Source organism: Drosophila melanogaster, chromosome 3L (assembly GCF_000001215.4).
Source record: "Drosophila melanogaster chromosome 3L".
In the NCBI taxonomy this organism is placed as follows: domain Eukaryota; kingdom Metazoa; phylum Arthropoda; class Insecta; order Diptera; family Drosophilidae; genus Drosophila; species Drosophila melanogaster.
In genome coordinates, this window is record NT_037436.4 from 11,078,738 (window position 1) to 11,096,279 (window position 17,542).

Here is a 17,542-nt window from a genome sequence, read left to right on the forward strand (position 1 = left end):
AAAAAGTGGCCTTTGCTTATCATTTGAAATGCTTTATTTTAACTGCATTTTGATATTGTTTTTATGTACAGACTTTGGTGACTTAACCGCTAGCAACTTGTTTCATATTCAACTCCATGCCTCCGTCTCCACTGATCTTCAATGTTAATCAATCAAACGCCTTCGATTGTTTGGTTAACATAACTATGCTTTGGCCGAACTGCAAAAATCGAGTTCAATACGATTTGATTGCTTTATTCTTACATTTAACTAATTGTCCCCCATCGGTTGTTGCGTCCATTGTAAGTGTAGATTGGGCAGATTCTATGGTCATTGATAGTTCCAGTGATCTTAAACTACGACGGATTGCCAATGATCGCACCCATAAAAACTAAACTCATACCGAATGAGTTTGCTTATAAAATGTAAAGGGTATGTTTAACTTTTCATATTGCGACTTTTTGGAGTTATTGGGCTTTACATTTGTGTGTGTTCTAAGGCAACTTGTTAGAAGGCAACTTTTAATATAAATGTTATTTGTTTTATACTAAAATTTACACCATGACCTCAACAATCAGTTTCCTTCTTTATTATCCAGCTCTAACGCAAATTTTATACAGTTCGATATGTGAATTGGATTTTGGGTTAGGGTTTAAAAGTTTATGTCAGCGGAGGGTTTAAGTGGGGTGCTCTTAAAAACTGACCAAATGCGGGCCATACAAACTGAAAACAATACAAATCAAATCAAGCGAGTTTAAAATAATATAATTGTTTAAGTTTTATTTAGATTTCATCGCTATCCATTGCTTTATCTTATTTAGATACAGAATTTTCAGAAAAATAAAAAATATACATCAAAAATACTTAACAAAACAATTAAATCTTTGTTTGCCATCAACAAATGTCTACGACTATTCACGTTTCCCCAATAGTTGAGTTTTGTGTGCGAAAAACGTTATATTTTCGACACGATCTCAAAGAAGAGCTTCGCAATTTCATGTGGAAATGGTTTTTCGGGCGAGGCTTCTTTTTCCCCTTAGTTTTAACTGAAATTAATTGAATGCAATTAGATAACATTGCCAAGCACAATTACATTTAAATGTGTTAGCTAATTCATATTGCATTTGGCAATACATGCTTGGAAGTATTTCTTTTTTTTTTAGTTAGTTCAGGGATAGTGTGTTAAGAATAATGTATATAACTTAACATAAAGCACAACTAAAAGCAAACTGTGTGTGTAGTGTATATAATATAGGCGCCCTAAGAATATCTTTCTCAATTTTGTCTTAATCATAATTTTGCACTAAACTAATTGCAAATCTTATTATCATATTAGTTGGTTGTGTTCTGTTGTCGGTATTTGTTTTTGTATGTCTTAATCGCGCTAAGATCAATGCAAAAGTTGCCTTTGTTATATTCCCGTTTTGTGTCTGACTTTTTACATTTAAGCTATTCAAATAATTAACTAGCACAACAAATTGCATATTGAATACACCGACCGTCCTTCTAAAGGTGTAAACGTTAAGTTGCTTTTTGTTTTTCGTGATTGAAAAAAACGATAAGCGAAATGAGTTCTGAAGCTTAACCTAATGAATAACAAACTTGAAAAACTGTATTGACAGGATCTTTGGTGCGTCTTGCGGATCCTTCCCCCTCATGAGGGGGGCTAGTGGGTTTCTTGTGGGTCACTGAAACCCTCTGGTTCTTTACCCTCTGTTTTGGCCGGCGTCTGGTTGTCATTGTCCTGGATGGGCCATTGCGTCGATGAGTGTGGTCAGCTGTACATCCGTGGCCTCCTGAAGTCGCCCTCCCACTGCAGCACCGCTCGCAGTTGCTCCTCTCCCTCCTTTCGCGGCTCCTCCTTGATTTCCACCACCTCCACATCATCGCCGTCGTCATCCTCATGTCATTGGAACTGATAAAGTTGACGCATTGCCCGCGCCCTCTCCGGCTGAACTCGAGTCGGTGGCCGCGGCACCTTGGGCTCCCGCTTGGTGCGCTTCAGTTGTGCCTTTGGCCGCGGGAACGTCAACGGTTTTTCGTACGCATGATCAAGTTTTTCCTCTTTTATATGGGGCAGGCAGTAGACGCGACGCGCTTTTTTGAACCGAACCTTAAGCACCTGCTGCACACCATTGATAAGCAGACAGAAGTGACGCCAGCTGGCCCGAGTCTTTCGCCACGATATTGCTGTCTTACTAAATCCATAGAAATTCTCTTCTCGCTTGGTGGTTCCAAAGGTCGGAGGCAATGTACGTACGACTCGATGTGTTCTCTTCGGAATGCGTGCTACCACATTGTCACCTGGCGGCGGCAGCTGTTGCATTAGTACGCGCAGGGACGCCTTGCTGTCCTCATACGTAGCGACGGAAACAGGTTGTACTAGCTGGCTTTCAGTGCGACGCTGCTGGCGTGTTCTTGGCCGTCGGAAGGTCGTTTCTGGTTCAACAGGAATCAGTGCTGGTGGAGGTGGTATGTACTGCCGGTCCTCCTCTGGCAGAGGTAGTTCGGAGTAGTACTCCTCGGGCAGAGGCAGAGGCGGCGCATTCTCGTCGAAACCGTAGAAGTCCGCTTGGACCTCAAATGCCGGGTCAAATCGTTCGTGCACTATCTCGTCGTCGGTGGTTGGAGCAACTACCGACGAAAATGCGGCTGCATTTCTCCTAGACTCGTGAGTCGCGACAGTCGTATCCATGGGCTCGCTGACTAGGGTTATGCCCTCATCCTCCGCCGACTTGTCGTGCATGAATTCCAGTTGTTGCTGATCGTCGAACATACCTCCCGTCGGTTGTTCCATAGTGTCTTCGCTGAGGTCCACAACCATCTGTTGTGGCAGAATGATATCCACGTCCGGATCATTTGAGCCGTACTGCAGCCACTCGCTGTCGAGAATATCTGACAATGTGGGCCGATCAGCCGGATCCCGCTGCAGACACCAGCTAACCAAATGTCGGAACGCAGGACTTGCACTCTCCCAGCGCATAGAACGCTGATTAAACGTTCCCCGGCGCATTCGCTTTCGAAGCTCGTGATGGGCCGCTGCGGAATGATCCACATCGTCTTCGTTCTGTCTGTACGGCCGATGACCCACCAGCATGGTATACAGCGTGGCCCCAAGACCGTATATATCCACGGCTGGCGAATAAGTAACGAGATTCGCATCCGCGAGCATTTCTGGCGGAGCATAGTCCAGCGTGTAGCGCGGCTTGTCCTTCCAGCTCTTAAAGCGATTATTGTAACTATTGGTAAAGAATACGAATTTAATATGGAAATAATGAGATTTAGGCCAATAGCATTACCATGCGCTGCCAAAATCGATCAGTTTGACAGTCCTATCCTCTCGGTTCTCGAACATTATGTTCTCCGGTTTCAGGTCACCGTGTATAAAGTGCTTGGAGTGTATGTGCCGCACAGCCATGACCAGCTGCAGAAAGATCTCCCGACACGAATCCTCATCCATGCGAATGGATGCGGTCAGCTCCGGGCCGGACAGGTACTCCATAACGATCCATGTCTCGCACTTTTCCCTGAACGTTCCATGGTAGCTTACGATATTTTTGTGATTGGTCGTGTCGAGAGCGCACGAGATCAGCGCGTCGACCTCGGAGGGGCGGAACTTGGATAGCGGTATTATTTTGGCCAAAAACACCAAATCCGTAGAGCTGTCCACCACAAAATGGCATGTGCCATAGGCTCCGTTTGAAGTGCGTGTGCCCAATTCAAGATCATCTGGCCGACAAGGTATATTCTACAAGGACAAGAGCTTGGTATTAGTCATGACTAACAGATAATATTGCAATTAAACCAACCTGAAGTCCTGTATTAAAGTATTGAATCTCACAGTGGTTATCCCTTCGCATCTGCTCCAAATGCTCTGGCGCCACGTATGTGTAACCGCGAAATAGTCGTATCCGGCTGGGCGGAGCATCGCACTCGGGATCCTCGGGCACTTGGTCGGTAAACTCGTTGCTGAAGTTCTGCACATCGTCCTCGGCGGTGAGGGTGGGCTTATAGGGGGCTTTGCGGCGCTTTGTCCGCAACTCCTGCCAGTTAATGCCGTTGAAGAAGGGGTGCTCCTTGATTTCGCTGGCGTCGCGATGGTTGCCACCCAAGCGCCGCTTTGGATTCTTTTCCAACATCTTTAGCACAAAGTCGCGGGCGTTGGCACTGAACGATGAGGGAATCATTGGCTGCTCCTTCTGAATCCGCCGCGAGATTTCCGATTGCTGGACCTGGCCGTCGGACGTGGCGAATGGCGAAGCGCCGGTGAGCAGCTCAAAAGTGAGCACACCCACCGACCACCAGTCCACGGCACTGTCGTGTCCTGGCGGCCCCGTACGGATTATCTCAGGTGCCATATACTCCAGAGTGCCGCAGAAGCTATGCGCACGGTATTCATTCTCCGCGGTAAGGATCTTCGACAGTCCAAAGTCGGACAGAACAATGTGCCCCTCGCCATCAAGCAAAATATTCTCCAACTTAATATCTCGATAGATGATCCCCAACTGATGCAGTTGCTCCAGGGCCAGCACCACCTCGGCTATGTACACACGCACCCGGGACTCCTCAAAGTTCTCAGAGTGGTAGAGATGCGTGAAGAGCTCACCGCCATTGGCAAAGTCTGTCAATTTATCAGATTTAATTGGTTTTGCTCAGATTCCGATAGTTGGTATTATGATCTTACCTAGCACGAGGTAAAGCTTTGATGAGGATTGGAAGGCGTAGTGTAGACTCACGAGGAAGGGATTACGTTGAATGGCCTCCAGTACCTAGAAACAGAAAACAAATATTTTTTCAAAATTGAAGGAAACATTTTAACGCACACCTAATCTGTTGCAATTAATGCAAATTCGTGTATTTAGCTTATCATGTATCCTCTTAAAATAAATGTATATTAATTCAATATATCCTCATATAACTATTTTATACTACCTTTTACTTATAAGGTGTTTATAGCAAACATTGATAATTGATCTCTCTTTCCCACTTCTTTCGCTCACTCGCTTATCACAGATCTTGTTGTTTTTTCTATTTTGTTTTGAGTTTTATTTACGCCAATACAGTTTGAATGCATCAGTATAAGTATAAGCTATTTACTTGTTGTTGCCGATTAATGTTCCGCGTAAGAACGAAAGAGAATGGCGTGCAAGAGGAAAAGTGAAATCAAGCATTTTGAAAATGAATTAATGAAGTGGATTTGTCTCTTGCTCATTTCTTTCAGATAAAAACTTTCACATTTCTCGTTCGTTTTAATAAACACCACGATTGCATTAAAAATGCAAGAAATTAATTTTAAGGAGTTATCAAGTTATACAAATAGCCGAGGCTTGTAAATTTAAAAATGTATTAAGGGAATAAAATTATTAAATATACATACAATTATAATTGTAACCCGAAGAGTAAGAAAATATGCATCAACATTTTTAAAACTAATAGTAACTAATATGCTTTAAATGTCATTAGAATTTGTATAAATTAAAATTTGTTTTTTTGTAAAATATTTTGTAAATTTGCAAAAACTATATGTCTTCGCTCAATATTGGTGACTACTGTTCCTTTCTATTTTGGCGACCGCCAGACAAATTATAAACTTGTCGAATCGCAGATACCGGCAACATTTGATAACTGGGTTAGTAGCACAATTATTACACCTTGAAACATTCAAGTGGGTGGCATAGGAGGAGAAATAGAAAAGGGTAACAGAGAGACTCGAAAATAGCGCATGAAAACAACGTTAAAGCGCCCAATTGTAAATTTGTTTAAGTTATCTGCAGCTATGGCGCCTACACCTGTTTGCAGTTATTTAACGCCGTTTTGATTTTTCTCCCTTTTCCGTTTCTATTTTACTACGACTCTCTCGTTTTCGAAAAGAAAGAAAGAGATAGAAAAAAAATAACAGAAAAACCGGTTGCACTAGCCAGTTTGCAACAACAACTTCCACTATTGATCTAAGCTGAATGCTCTCTTCAGCTCTCCCGATTTTCTACACAAGAACAAACATCAATAAAAAAAACATAACATAATAAAGGCATCTGGAAGTGGTTATTTTTTTGAAAGTACATGAATAAAATATGTGAGATTACACCTTTTATCATTTTAGCATGACATACAAATTTTAACTTTCGAAATTTTTTTTTTGCAGTGTACGTGTGTATCCTCTCTTTGGACTGTGTTGGCTTTTTGCCGGTGCAACAAGAACAAGTTGCTATGTGGGTCACAAGAACATCTCTCTCCCTCTCTCCACCCACTTTCCTCCTTGTGCCTTTTCCCGTTTACTGGCTTCTTTTTCTTTTCATCCGATTCGCTACCGTAAACTGTACGTGCGACTTGAAGGTTGTCAAATCGGGTTTAATTTCAATAAGCTGCACTTTATTGTCGTCATTAAAGTGAAGAGCAATTTAAAGTAAAAGAAGTCGGAAAGCGGTGTGATTGCAAAAACATCACGCAGCGGTAAAGGTAACGGTAATCGGAAAGTAAAAAAGCTACAAGAAAAAAATGGTTTGATTAAACACGTTTGCTTGTTAAAAAATGACCAAAAGGGCTTTCTCGCTTTACAGTTTGGGCCAGTTTGTATTTAGCTTATACACAAAAATGGTATGGTTAATTTTCAAAATTAAGACTAATCGTGATAAGAATGATTAAACACTAATTATTATTTGGTTTTTATATCCATCCATATTTAAATTAAATATTTACCACTCTCTCCACTTACCACTCTCTCCGTTTTGGTGTGTTCCGCGGTTTTTCGCTTCTGGACCACCGTTATCTTATTGAGAACCTTCATTGCATACAATTTTCCGGCATCGTGTCTAGTTAGCTTGCGAACGAGGAAAACCCGCCCATAGGCTATGAAAAATATGTAAACAATAACAAGTCAATATTCCATACATTTTGTATTTATATTTCAATAATACTTTACTTACCACCTGTTCCGAGAACGCGTATTATTTTGAAGTCATTCAGACTAACGGCCTCATCACTGTACAATTTTACTAAAAAGAAAAAAAAACACGCAGATAAGCATTGAAATCGGCACCAAAAGAAGAAATATGCATGTGTATGTACATACATGTATTTCCAAATTGCACCTGAACTAATCCCTTGCTACTACAAACCAAATTATTTCGCTCTCTAAGAACGATAATGAATGAGAACGAATGTGTACTACATACATGTATGTACATACATAGATAGTGCACTAAATTTGTAGGGTGGGCGATAAAAATAGTTCTTCGCATTGTTTACTTAACCACATGTGAAACGAATTATCACATTTTATTTTTATCGCCAGCGCAGCACGTGCCAGACACTTGATTCGCTCTTGTTCGCAGGCGAAAGCGGGCAAGTGGAAAATGCTACCCTACAATGATTATCAGACTACCTATGTACATACATACATATGTATGTGATATGTAGCATTATGAGCTTATAATTCCATGGAAATGCTGGTCTAACAGAAACTTTGTTGACCACAGCCTGTGTGTATTATTCACGGACCAAGGACACGTCAAGGAACTCTGCCAAAGGGGGGAGAGGAACTTTTCTCTAGACATACATATATTTCAGGCTTCTTAGGGGGCATGTGCCACAAGCAATAACAGTTCACTGGCCCAAATGTCTGGCCCAAAGATTGCACTGTTTACGATTATTGCACGAAGCAGACAAAGTTTGAGGCATTTGCAGGCATTAAAAGTGAAGCTTCTTAATATCTAATAAGTAAAACAATATGAATTACTGGGCTGTTATAATTATAACAACATTTGCAACCCATAATTTTAGTTTAAATTCACTTTATAAACTTTTCCATTAAAATGTGCAGACGTGATTGAAAGTGATGCCTTTCCAATTTACCCTCAGAGAAGGTTGCTCCTTGAAGGCATTCACCTGATCTGCCATTCAATTTAATAACCGCAATTATTCAGCTCAATCGAAAAGCCTGTGACCGCTGTAATTCAATTAGCTTTGACATTAAATAAAGCGTTCCCAAATGACCAATTCGTTGAAGCAAACATCATCCTCAACCTCCGCATTTTGGCAAATGAGTCAGTCAACCCGACGTAAGACCACCACCATTCATCCCGTTCCAAAACGTCTGAATATGTGACGAATATTAATGTGAAGTTTGTTGCGAAATATTCCTAGCCACAGCAGCTGGCGAATGTGTCCTTGAACCCCGAAGGACCTTATTCAGAGCGCGTCTGTAACATTTGTACTACTATTATTACAATCTTAATTCAACCCGCGTGCAACGGGAGCTGTCAAAATTTAGCGTTGTTGTGAAATCAAGAAACATTGACACAAAACTTCAGCAGGGGTTGTTGGTATCGAGAGTTGAGCCTGCTCGACCGAACCTGTTGTATTATTTTTTGCAAATACAACTTGCTAACAGCAAATACAGTTTGTCAAGAAACTGTTTACACACTGTGAAATAAGTTGAATTTTTGACTTTAAAGCTAAAAATAAAGGGTTTTTTGCTTAATTAAACGCAATTTTTTTATAAAATATAATTAAACAATATTTATTTTACTTATAAATCAAAAAACAAATTAAAAATATTAAATATACAAGAAAATAAACAACAAATTCCAAGTTTACACACTTTTGAGACTGTCAAGAAACTCTTTACACAAAACACTAAATCGAAGTTTAATCCTAAATTTTTTAATTATTTTATTAAAATTTTAAAAGTTTTGGTATGTAGTATGTTCCCCATTGGCTTTAGCTACAAGTTGAAGCCTTTTTTTCATGGATTGGACAAGTTTTTGCAGGTCATATTCAAACGGGATCTTTTCACACTCTTCGACTATTACAGTCATAAGCTGTTGTTGTGTTTTAGGTCCCTTTTTGCCACCTTCTTCTTTAAGTAGGTCCACAAATTTTCAATGGGGTTCAGATCAGGACTCTGAGGGGGCGTATCGATCACTTTACCACAGTTATTAAGGCGCCAGGTGCGTACATTGCACTCTTTATGTTTCTGATCATGTCCTGGTAAAACTTAAGATTTGGCTTGTTGTTGCTAACTAGACCGAATTTTTCTGCACTGGCCTTCAAATTTGTTTTTTAACATTTCTAGATATTGCACGGCAGTTATTGTGCTCTCAATTAAGGCTAGTTTTCCCACTCCACGGCTGGTGATACAGCCCCAAACCATCAGTGACATTTTTCCAAATTTTATCGTTGGAATGATATTTTGTTTTTCTAGCGCACTCAACGGTTTGCGCCATACTCTGCTTGGCCCGTCGTTATAAAAGAGCATCATTTTTGTTTCGTCACAAAATATGACGTCATCCCAGTACTCTTCCGCATGATCCATCATGCTCACAGCGAATTAATGACGCTTTTCCATATTGGCATCTGATAGCAAAGGGTTTTTCCTTGCAAATCTTGAAGAGTACCTATGGCGTAGGATGACTTGGCGCACAGTTTCGTGTGACACAGTTAGGTGGCATTCTTGCCTGATATCCAGAGCAAGTGATCTGACCGAGATTCGGGGGTTCGCAATCACTATTCGCATAATAAAGCGGTCTACACGCTTTTTAATTTTAATTTTCCGCCCACCACCGCTCTTAGGTTCAAGCCTGCCCTCTTTTTCCGAGCCTTTTAAAACATTGTAGACGGTCTTACGGGATACAGGAAACATTTATACTAATTCTGGAAAAGATTTTCCCAACTGGTGGTTATAGTTTATTAATTGGGTAACTTCAAAAGTTAATCTCTTTCCAGGCATTTTATTAAATTTAATAATTCGCTTTAAGCACGTTTGATCAGCAAAATTTCACAAGCAAAGTCAACAAAATTTCAATAGAAGCGTTGTAAAAAGCAATGCAAAGCCAAAAATAACGGAAAAATCGAGTTCGTTCTAAGAAAAAGAACAAAACAAAGTAGGAAAACAAAATGTGTAAAGAGTTTCTTGACAGTCTCAAAAGTGTGTAAACTTGGAATTTGTTGTTTATTTTCTTGTATATTTAATATTTTTAATTTGTTTTTTGATTTATAAGTAAAATAAATATTGTTTAATTATATTTTATAAAAAAATTGCGTTTAATTAAGCAAAAAACCCTTTATTTTTAGCTTTAAAGTCAAAAATTCAACTTATTTCACAGTGTGTAAACAGTTTCTTGACAAACTGTATATGTAATTTGCGAAAAACAAGCAGCCAAACGCACGGAATGACGCGTGCCGAAATTCTTTAAGGGTGCATCGAACCCAGGACTTTTTCGAGTGGGTGGCAACTTTTCGCCGGAATTATTGATTCAACAAGAAAAACTGGAAAGATGTTGCAAAGTGGTGGCGACCTGTCGCGGAAAAACCCTTGTATATTGCTACTTTTTGTATTTTTTCGGATATCAAATGGAAATTGAATATTTTAGTCATTATTTAAAGCAAGTGCGAATTTTCTTTTGTATTTTTAAGACGACCTGTTTGAAAGCGTGTGACGACGACGTCGAGCAAATAAATTGGCCTTGATATGCATTATATACTCTGGCCAGGTTCTTAAACTGAATAACAGACCAAAAAAAAAATGACTAGGCAAAGTTTAATGAACGCAGACCGAAAGAATATGAATAATAATATGAAAACCGCAACAAGTTGAGAACGTTCTGATAGCAACAATTTCGATTTTCTATTTTTACTTCTCATTGTCAAGTGTAAATTGTCGCATAAGAAATGTTTACCCCACTTAAAAGTAATGTTTATAATGTGCTAGCGGTACTGTACTGTACGAGGATATCGATTTTACTGATTAAAAAGTGAAAGGGGTGAAAACTACACAGATAAAAATGAAATGTAACAATACATTTGAATGCAGTTTTAATTAATTCGTTATAAGACAACAATTGGACATAATATTTTAAAAGATTTTGCTAACTTTACTTGAGAACCAATCTGTATTTTTCTCTGTGCATTGTGTAATTATTATTGTTAATTTACAAAAGGGTGGGGTTAATGATACAACTCACCCCTCCCCTCCCCCACCATTCTAGCAGCACCCGTTGCCGTGACGATGTTCTTGTGATAATTAACAGCAAACAACAAACACAGCTCACCTATCAATTTGAAGGCAATTATCCAGGAGGCTAACTCGTTGCCCTATCTTTATGTACATACCTACATACATACATATGTATCTATGCTTGGCAAGTTGCATTGCCAAGTTCAAGTAAATAAATTGCCTAGAAACAACAACCAACCGTTTATGCAAACAAGCATGTTTGTGAGTACAGCAAACGCTCGCAAACAGCGTTGCACGCACATTTGTACAAACAACTGACATGGTCACGACTGCACGGCGATGACGAAAAGTGGCACAGTGGTTCCATATGATATTATGAAAGATATAAGCCAGATATAAGAACTATTTAAGAAATAATACTACATCTTAATTATCGAGATAGATAGAAACTTTGATGAATTGAATTTTAATCGAAACTAGAGAAGGTTTAGTTTTTATCTAGATTTATTTTATTCGATTTATAAACAGCTGTTGTGAAAACCTCTTGACAAAAACGTTTACTTCAAAAAGGTGTTACTTTCCACACCAAAATCCAGACCAATGTCCTCAGTAAATAATATTTATTTAAAAATGCAACCGAAAAGTGTCAAATTTAACAAATAACAAGCAGCAACAATAGGTTTTCGACCCACGGTTATCAAATTAGACATTTGGGTGGTGGATATTCTGTCTGCTTTGTGTATATGTATGTAGAGTGTGGTGAGAGGTGAGTACGGCGAGGTTGGGCGATTTCAGGGGAGGTCAGTAGTTTTGGATTTGGCCCAAAGAGCGAACAAAGCCGGGTTGAGTTTTCTGGGTAATCGTGTCAAGGTTAAATGCATGTGCTCCACTTTAACAAAGAACGATAGAGACGGCACTTCATCTGGCATTGACCAGCCACCCTCTGCCGACATTTCAATAAAACCTTGAGACATCCACCCGGTTAAAGTTATCAATTATTCCACCACACTACCATGTTTGATAAGCTCTGTGGCAGCTGCCTTAAAATGGCATGAAATATTCACAGGGAAGAAGTTGCGGTTTAATTTGATATGGACGGAATTATTAAACTATCATATTTAACATAAGTACATCCTGACCTGCAACTTGTAACAAATTTTCTTATCTAGCTTGTGCTTGCAGTTGGCCCGGTCTTCTTTATCACTATCATTGAGTGGAATGACTCACCGTAGTATTTCAGATCGGTGACCGCCTCCAGGTCCCGTTGATGGGCCTCATTGTCCAGATCAAGGGGTGTACTATTGCTGGTGGGCATGGCGTAGGAGGGCGTGGTCGACGAGGAGGCCTTCGAGGCTGCTGCTGCCGCTGCTGCAGCCGCCGCCGCCGCCGCTGCAGCTGCATTGTTGGACTTGGCCTTGGACAAGCTGGAGCTGGATTCATCGATCTCTATCCCGTTCGGCTCATCCTCCTCCATGTCCTGGTCGTAGTACTCCCGCTCGGGATCGCGTCCGTCCTCGCTCTCCGCATCCGATATGCAAACAATATCCGCCACATTTGTGGTGGGCGGGGATGGAGGTGTGGGCGGTGATATGGTCTCGCGGTAAGTGTAATCCCTTGCAGATGCTGAAGTGGTCTTGCTGCTGCTATTGGTGTACTGACCGTTGGTGGCACTGATGCTGTTGTTGTTATTGTTATTATTATTGTAGTTCAAGGTCTTTCCAGAACCAGAGCCGGATCCCTCCGTATTCAGTTTGGACTTTTTCCCATTGGTCATCGTTTCGGAATTGCTATTCTTTCGCGTTTTGCCATTGCCATTGGCTACCAGCTGGCCATTTAGATGATTCCGCACCATTTGATCTGGCTCCTCGTAGGCTAGTGACTCCGATTCACGGGGATGTTGATGATTCTTGAGGCGCGACGTACTTGTACCGCTTAAGATCTCGTAGTTTTGCTTTTGCAAGCGACTCATGGCTAGATTCTTCCGTAAAAGATCCTATGCCTTTAATAATGCTCTACGTGCTCCTCACGTAATCGATGGATATTCCAGGAATTAACAAATAAAAATAAAAAGGTCCAGGGACTGATCGTGGCGCATCGTTGAGCTGGAAAAACAGAAATCAAAGTAAAGACATTTTTTCGAAAATCGCTAACAATTTGTAGACAATCATTAAACTTTTTGACACATTCTTATATGAGTACTGACATAAAGTTGTCATTTTGGCTAGCTAGACTGTTTTATTGTTGTAGTATTTTTAATTAGAAACTGAATTAGTTTTTTCTATTCATGGATGTTCAACAATGCATAGACAACATGTACGATATAAATGTTCCAGTTCACACATTTTAAATACTAAATAAATAATAACTGAATTGTTGAAATTTATTCCGCAAGATGTTTTGAACATAGCTGTTTCTTATTGTGTTCTATTTAGGCAATCTTCACCGTACCTTCCCAATGCCCATTGCCCATTTCTATCCCATTTCTTCATCCACAATATGGTACAGTTTCAACGCAGGCGGGAGTAATTTTCCCGCTGTTAGCGGACAATTGGATGGGGAAACTCATTTCTGAATAGAACACTATTTGGGAGTTCGACTCACCTCGCGAAAGATTATAAGCGCAATATTATAATGCAGACGAAGAAATCCGAATCGGAGTGTGTGTGTGTGTGAGTGGGTGGATCTGGATGGGGAGGGGGAAGAGTGTTGGATTATGCGTGGGGCGGTAGCGATGTGCAACACTGAACGTTCCAATGATAATGTGCACCGATTTATGCAGCACTGGCGTTGGCTTAAATATTATTCAACCAATTCGGTTGCGGTTTCTTTTCATTCTTCTTTTTTGCTTGTTATATTATGCCGTGATTATCACAATCTTTATCAGTCGCGCATTTTTCACTTCCACAGTTAGTTTTTTATTTTTTTTTTTCGATTTCTTATTCTTTACCGTTCTCTTTGCCCACAACTACGTACACATATGCACACTCACACGCTGGCACTTTCTGTATCGGCTGCGTTTTTAAAGCGTTTTTGTTTTCGTCCGCTGATTCCGCTCCGGCGACTGTTGCTCTCGATTTTCAATGGATTTTCCAATTTCCCTGCGTACGCTTGTACTTGTTTTTCAATAGACAATACAGTAACGTTTTGATATTGAGATTGAATGTTTTGTATAATTTGTTTTGTGTTACACGAGAAGGTTTTTACCGCCGCTTTCTACTCGTTTACGCACACACACATTGAAACGCAGGACGCTCTCCGCCATCTGCTTTGCTCTCATTCGTGAACACTTATTAGGTACGGACCACCTTGATGGGAATCGCGTCGATTTCCGTTACACTCGATCAAATCGGGTTTATATCTGTATTATAGTACAATATAATACAATTAAAATCGAGAGAGCCCTAAAACGATTAATGCCGGATAATTGGCTATTTGTAATTTCAACACACAGCACACGAACCGCACGTAGAAATTTTCCCTTTGCTTTTGTGTCACTTACCGTAGCTATCGTTATCGATAGTGTTGACAAGAGGCCAAAAAGCGTGGTGCTGGAAAGCAGCCGTATATCGGTTGGCAGGGATGGTGGAGACTATCGTTTCAAATATTTAAGAATATTATATTTTGATTAACAATTATAATGAAGAATAAATTTAAGGAAAATGTGAAAATTTCGTTTATCAATAGAAAAAATATAAGAATTACCATAAATTTTAGTTTGGTTTTATTGAACTATTTCGTAAGCTGCACGGACGTAAATAAACCTTAAAAAGTAACCATAATATTTGACAAATTCTTTCTCGCCAAGTCGGGAACTGTGCATCCATCTTTCGGATAACCAACGGGCAGTAGGATGAGTAATTTTTCATTGACGGGTCGCCCGAGCAGGTTTCTCAAGGCTGGACCGCAGTTCAAAGGAGTGGTGACCAGCGATGCGAGTCCTGCCGCTTGAAGGGCACACAAAAGGATACCGGCCGCAATCGAAGTGGATATCTCGTTGTAGTAATGCCTCCTCATTCGCTTTCCATTCTCCGACAATCCATAGGTCTGCTTGAAGATCAGTATAAGGTACGGCGCCTCGGTGAGATACTCCTTGACATGATTGGTTTGCAGGGGTCGCAGATCGGTGACCCACTGCGGATGCATCCTCTGGCTGTAGTTGACCAGCTCCTCCTGTTCCACAATTTCCCGAATGGATCGCTTGAGTTCCGGCTCCTGTACGACGCAGTACGTCCAGGGTTCTGTGTGTGCGCCACTGGGAGCTGTTCCCGCCGCCCGAATGCAGTCCTCTATCACGCTGAGATCCGGTTTGGGATGGCTATTAAAGGAGCGAATGCTACGGCGTCCACGCATGAGTTCATATAAGCGTTTGGCTCCATTAGGGTTGAGATTCTGGCCGGGAACGAAGGGCACATGGGGCTTATCCTCCAGAGCCGGTTGCAGTTCATCGCCAAGATCGGCAAAGTGTTCAACTGGAAAATAGAATAGAATAGCTTTATGTTCACCGTGGATAATCTTAAAACTTACCCTCCTCCTCGACTTGTTCATCTAAATTATATGTTTTTAATACGCGATTCCCTTTAAAAAACAATCTTTTTACGATCCATATCAGCGCCAGAGTGATAAATAAACTTGGCCAATGCTTGAGTAGCTTGGAGCTGCTGATCAGTTCGTCCACATCCATGGTGCTTCAAGATGTAACTGCTTTTGCGACGGAGAGAAAGTGGCTTTGCTTTTGCGCTCGGATTGGCTTATCACTTGGTTAAGTGGGTCACGGCTATTGCTGATAGCGATGGATGCTGGTGGATGGGTTTTGGTTTCCACTTCAGTTGTTGTTCCGGCAGCAGTAGGTGCAATGGCTGCCCTTGTGATGCTCGCACATCCTCTGTTGTCCCTTTTCGTGGGCACTCCTATCCGACATGCATTTTGGATTCTTAAGCATCTGATTGGGCTCACCCGGTTTTCGTTTTTGCGGCGGAATCGGTCGGCGTGTATTGTTGAGTGGAATGGCCTTCTGGTGAACCAATTGGCGCTTGTGCACCTCTCTCAGAATCTCGATGATCCGCCACTTGGCATCGAAGAATATAAAATCGGGAGCAGTGGTTAGCTCGGTACGTATCATATCGCAAAGCATCTGCACTTGCTGGCTATTCGCGGATTCCTGACCGGATGGTTCCTTCTCCATCAAGTGAGCCGGTTCTTTGCTGGATTCAGAAATATCTGAATTTTGCGGACTGGATACGGAATTTCGCGTAGATTGTGGTGGTGTTTCCCGACACGGGGGTTCACACTTTGAATTTTCGGCTATCCAGGGGCAGGAAACTGGGCTTTGTGAGGATTCCACTTCCGGCTTGCAGGGACAGGTCAAATTGGTGGATACTAAATCCTTCTCATGGCTGGACATCTTGCAATTGGAATGATGATGACTGGTTTTATCCTTACTGTTTTGTATGTTCTTCTGCTCCGATGGAGAGAGTGCGTCTTTCTGTTCCTGATCCTCCAACCCGCTGATTTTCTCTTCTACCGAAACTTCATGATCAGCGACTTTTTCTGCCTCCTGAATTTCCTGCTCTATGGGATTTTCTTGCTTCGCATTTTCTTGATCAGGAATTGGTTTGATCTTCTTGTTTGGCCGGTCTTGGGGGTCTTTTTTGGGCCTCTTGGTTAGTAGATTGCCGGGAAAACCGGCCAGAGGAAAATCCGTGAAATTGGTCAACTTTTGGCACAACATCTCTGGGTTGGCTATCGGATTTTGCAAAAGTTTTCCGGCGGCGAGTGGGCTAGTTCCACTGGCAGGAAGATCCTTGTCGAAGTGTATATTAAGATGTGGCACCAGGAAAAGAAATTCATTATAGTAGCGAATTGAAGGACTCATTATCTCTCCACACTTCCTTCGAGCACGTTCGATAATGGTGTATTCCCGCTCAAAGAGCGTCCTTAGCTCCTCCAGACAGGATCTCAGTTCCGAGACGCTTCTTCCCGGAAATGAGCGCACCATTCTGTTGTAGCAGTCATCGTCGATATCTTTGTTACCATAGTAGCGATTATGGCGGTTGTAAAGGCTATTATGCTTGCTATAGAGACGTATAAGCTTCCTGACATCATGATCCTCCAATGAGATATGGTTTCCATTTGTCTCACTCTGATTCCTCGCCCGCCTGTCTCGTTTGCCAAACAAAAAAGAGAGAAATCCCCCGGATTTCTTTGTTTTCTCGATGCTATTGGGTGTTTTAGGTGGATCTAGTGATGCCAAAGCGGGCTTAATGCCTCCTGCTGACTGACTGTGGCTGGAACTGATCCTGGAGGAGTGGAGATGCATTGGCGTCACTAGGCAACTCGAAGCGGAACGCTTGAAGTAACAGTGCCTGTGTTTTGGTTCCATCCTCGGCGATCTGGCGCTTCAGTAGCGTCACATTCGGGTTCACCTCGCTTTCAACGGTCTTTGGGTTCTTTAATGGCAACAGCATTATAAATCGAAAAAATTTTGTACCATTATCTGGAAATATAACTTTTGTAATCCTGACTATTTTTTTTTTACTTTTTTTGGGGTGAATGTAAGTGTCACTGTGAAGTTTTTTCAAATGCTTGGAATTATATACCAATTTTTGCAAA

At 41.3% G+C, this 17,542-nt stretch overlaps 3 protein-coding genes across 6 annotated transcripts, besides 1 other annotated feature; all 3 read right to left on the minus strand.

Moving 5' to 3' along the window:
* Positions 1-14: 14 nt before the first annotated feature.
* Positions 15-14,456, minus strand: JIL-1 (JIL-1 kinase). 3 transcript variants are annotated; one of them, NM_140175.3, is made up of 9 exons: positions 13,535-14,456; positions 12,161-13,035; positions 6,903-6,971; positions 6,692-6,825; positions 4,664-4,748; positions 3,789-4,600; positions 3,279-3,727; positions 1,690-3,218; positions 754-1,025 (listed from the first exon to the last, which is right to left on the minus strand). In NM_140175.3, exons 2-8 carry the CDS (start codon positions 12,900-12,902, stop codon positions 1,886-1,888), a joined length of 3,624 nt encoding a protein of 1,207 aa, NP_648432.1. In that variant the 5' UTR covers positions 12,903-13,035; positions 13,535-14,456; the 3' UTR covers positions 754-1,025; positions 1,690-1,885. The 3 variants fall into 3 exon arrangements, with proteins under 3 accessions (NP_001261697.1, NP_729661.1, NP_648432.1); NM_001274768.1 differs by having other exon boundaries at positions 15-3,218; NM_168439.2 differs by lacking the exon at positions 13,535-14,456 and having other exon boundaries at positions 15-3,218; positions 12,161-13,119.
* Positions 8,375-10,108: a mobile genetic element.
* A 177-nt stretch (positions 14,457-14,633) lies between the features above and the next one.
* CG46439 (uncharacterized protein) lies at positions 14,634-17,508 on the minus strand. Its single transcript, NM_001382156.1, has 2 exons — positions 15,458-17,508; positions 14,634-15,402 (listed from the first exon to the last, which is right to left on the minus strand). The coding sequence occupies exon 1, from the start codon at positions 17,310-17,312 to the stop codon at positions 15,756-15,758; it is 1,557 nt and encodes a 518-aa protein (NP_001368938.1). The 5' UTR covers positions 17,313-17,508; the 3' UTR covers positions 14,634-15,402; positions 15,458-15,755.
* Iyd (Iodotyrosine deiodinase) lies at positions 14,634-17,508 on the minus strand. 2 transcript variants are annotated; one of them, NM_001382155.1, is made up of 2 exons: positions 15,458-17,508; positions 14,634-15,402 (listed from the first exon to the last, which is right to left on the minus strand). In NM_001382155.1, the coding sequence occupies exons 1-2, from the start codon at positions 15,612-15,614 to the stop codon at positions 14,696-14,698; spliced, it is 864 nt and encodes a 287-aa protein (NP_001369045.1). In that variant the 5' UTR covers positions 15,615-17,508; the 3' UTR covers positions 14,634-14,695. The 2 variants fall into 2 exon arrangements, with proteins under 2 accessions (NP_001369045.1, NP_001163414.1); NM_001169943.1 differs by having other exon boundaries at positions 15,458-15,724.
* Positions 17,509-17,542: the final 34 nt, after the last annotated feature.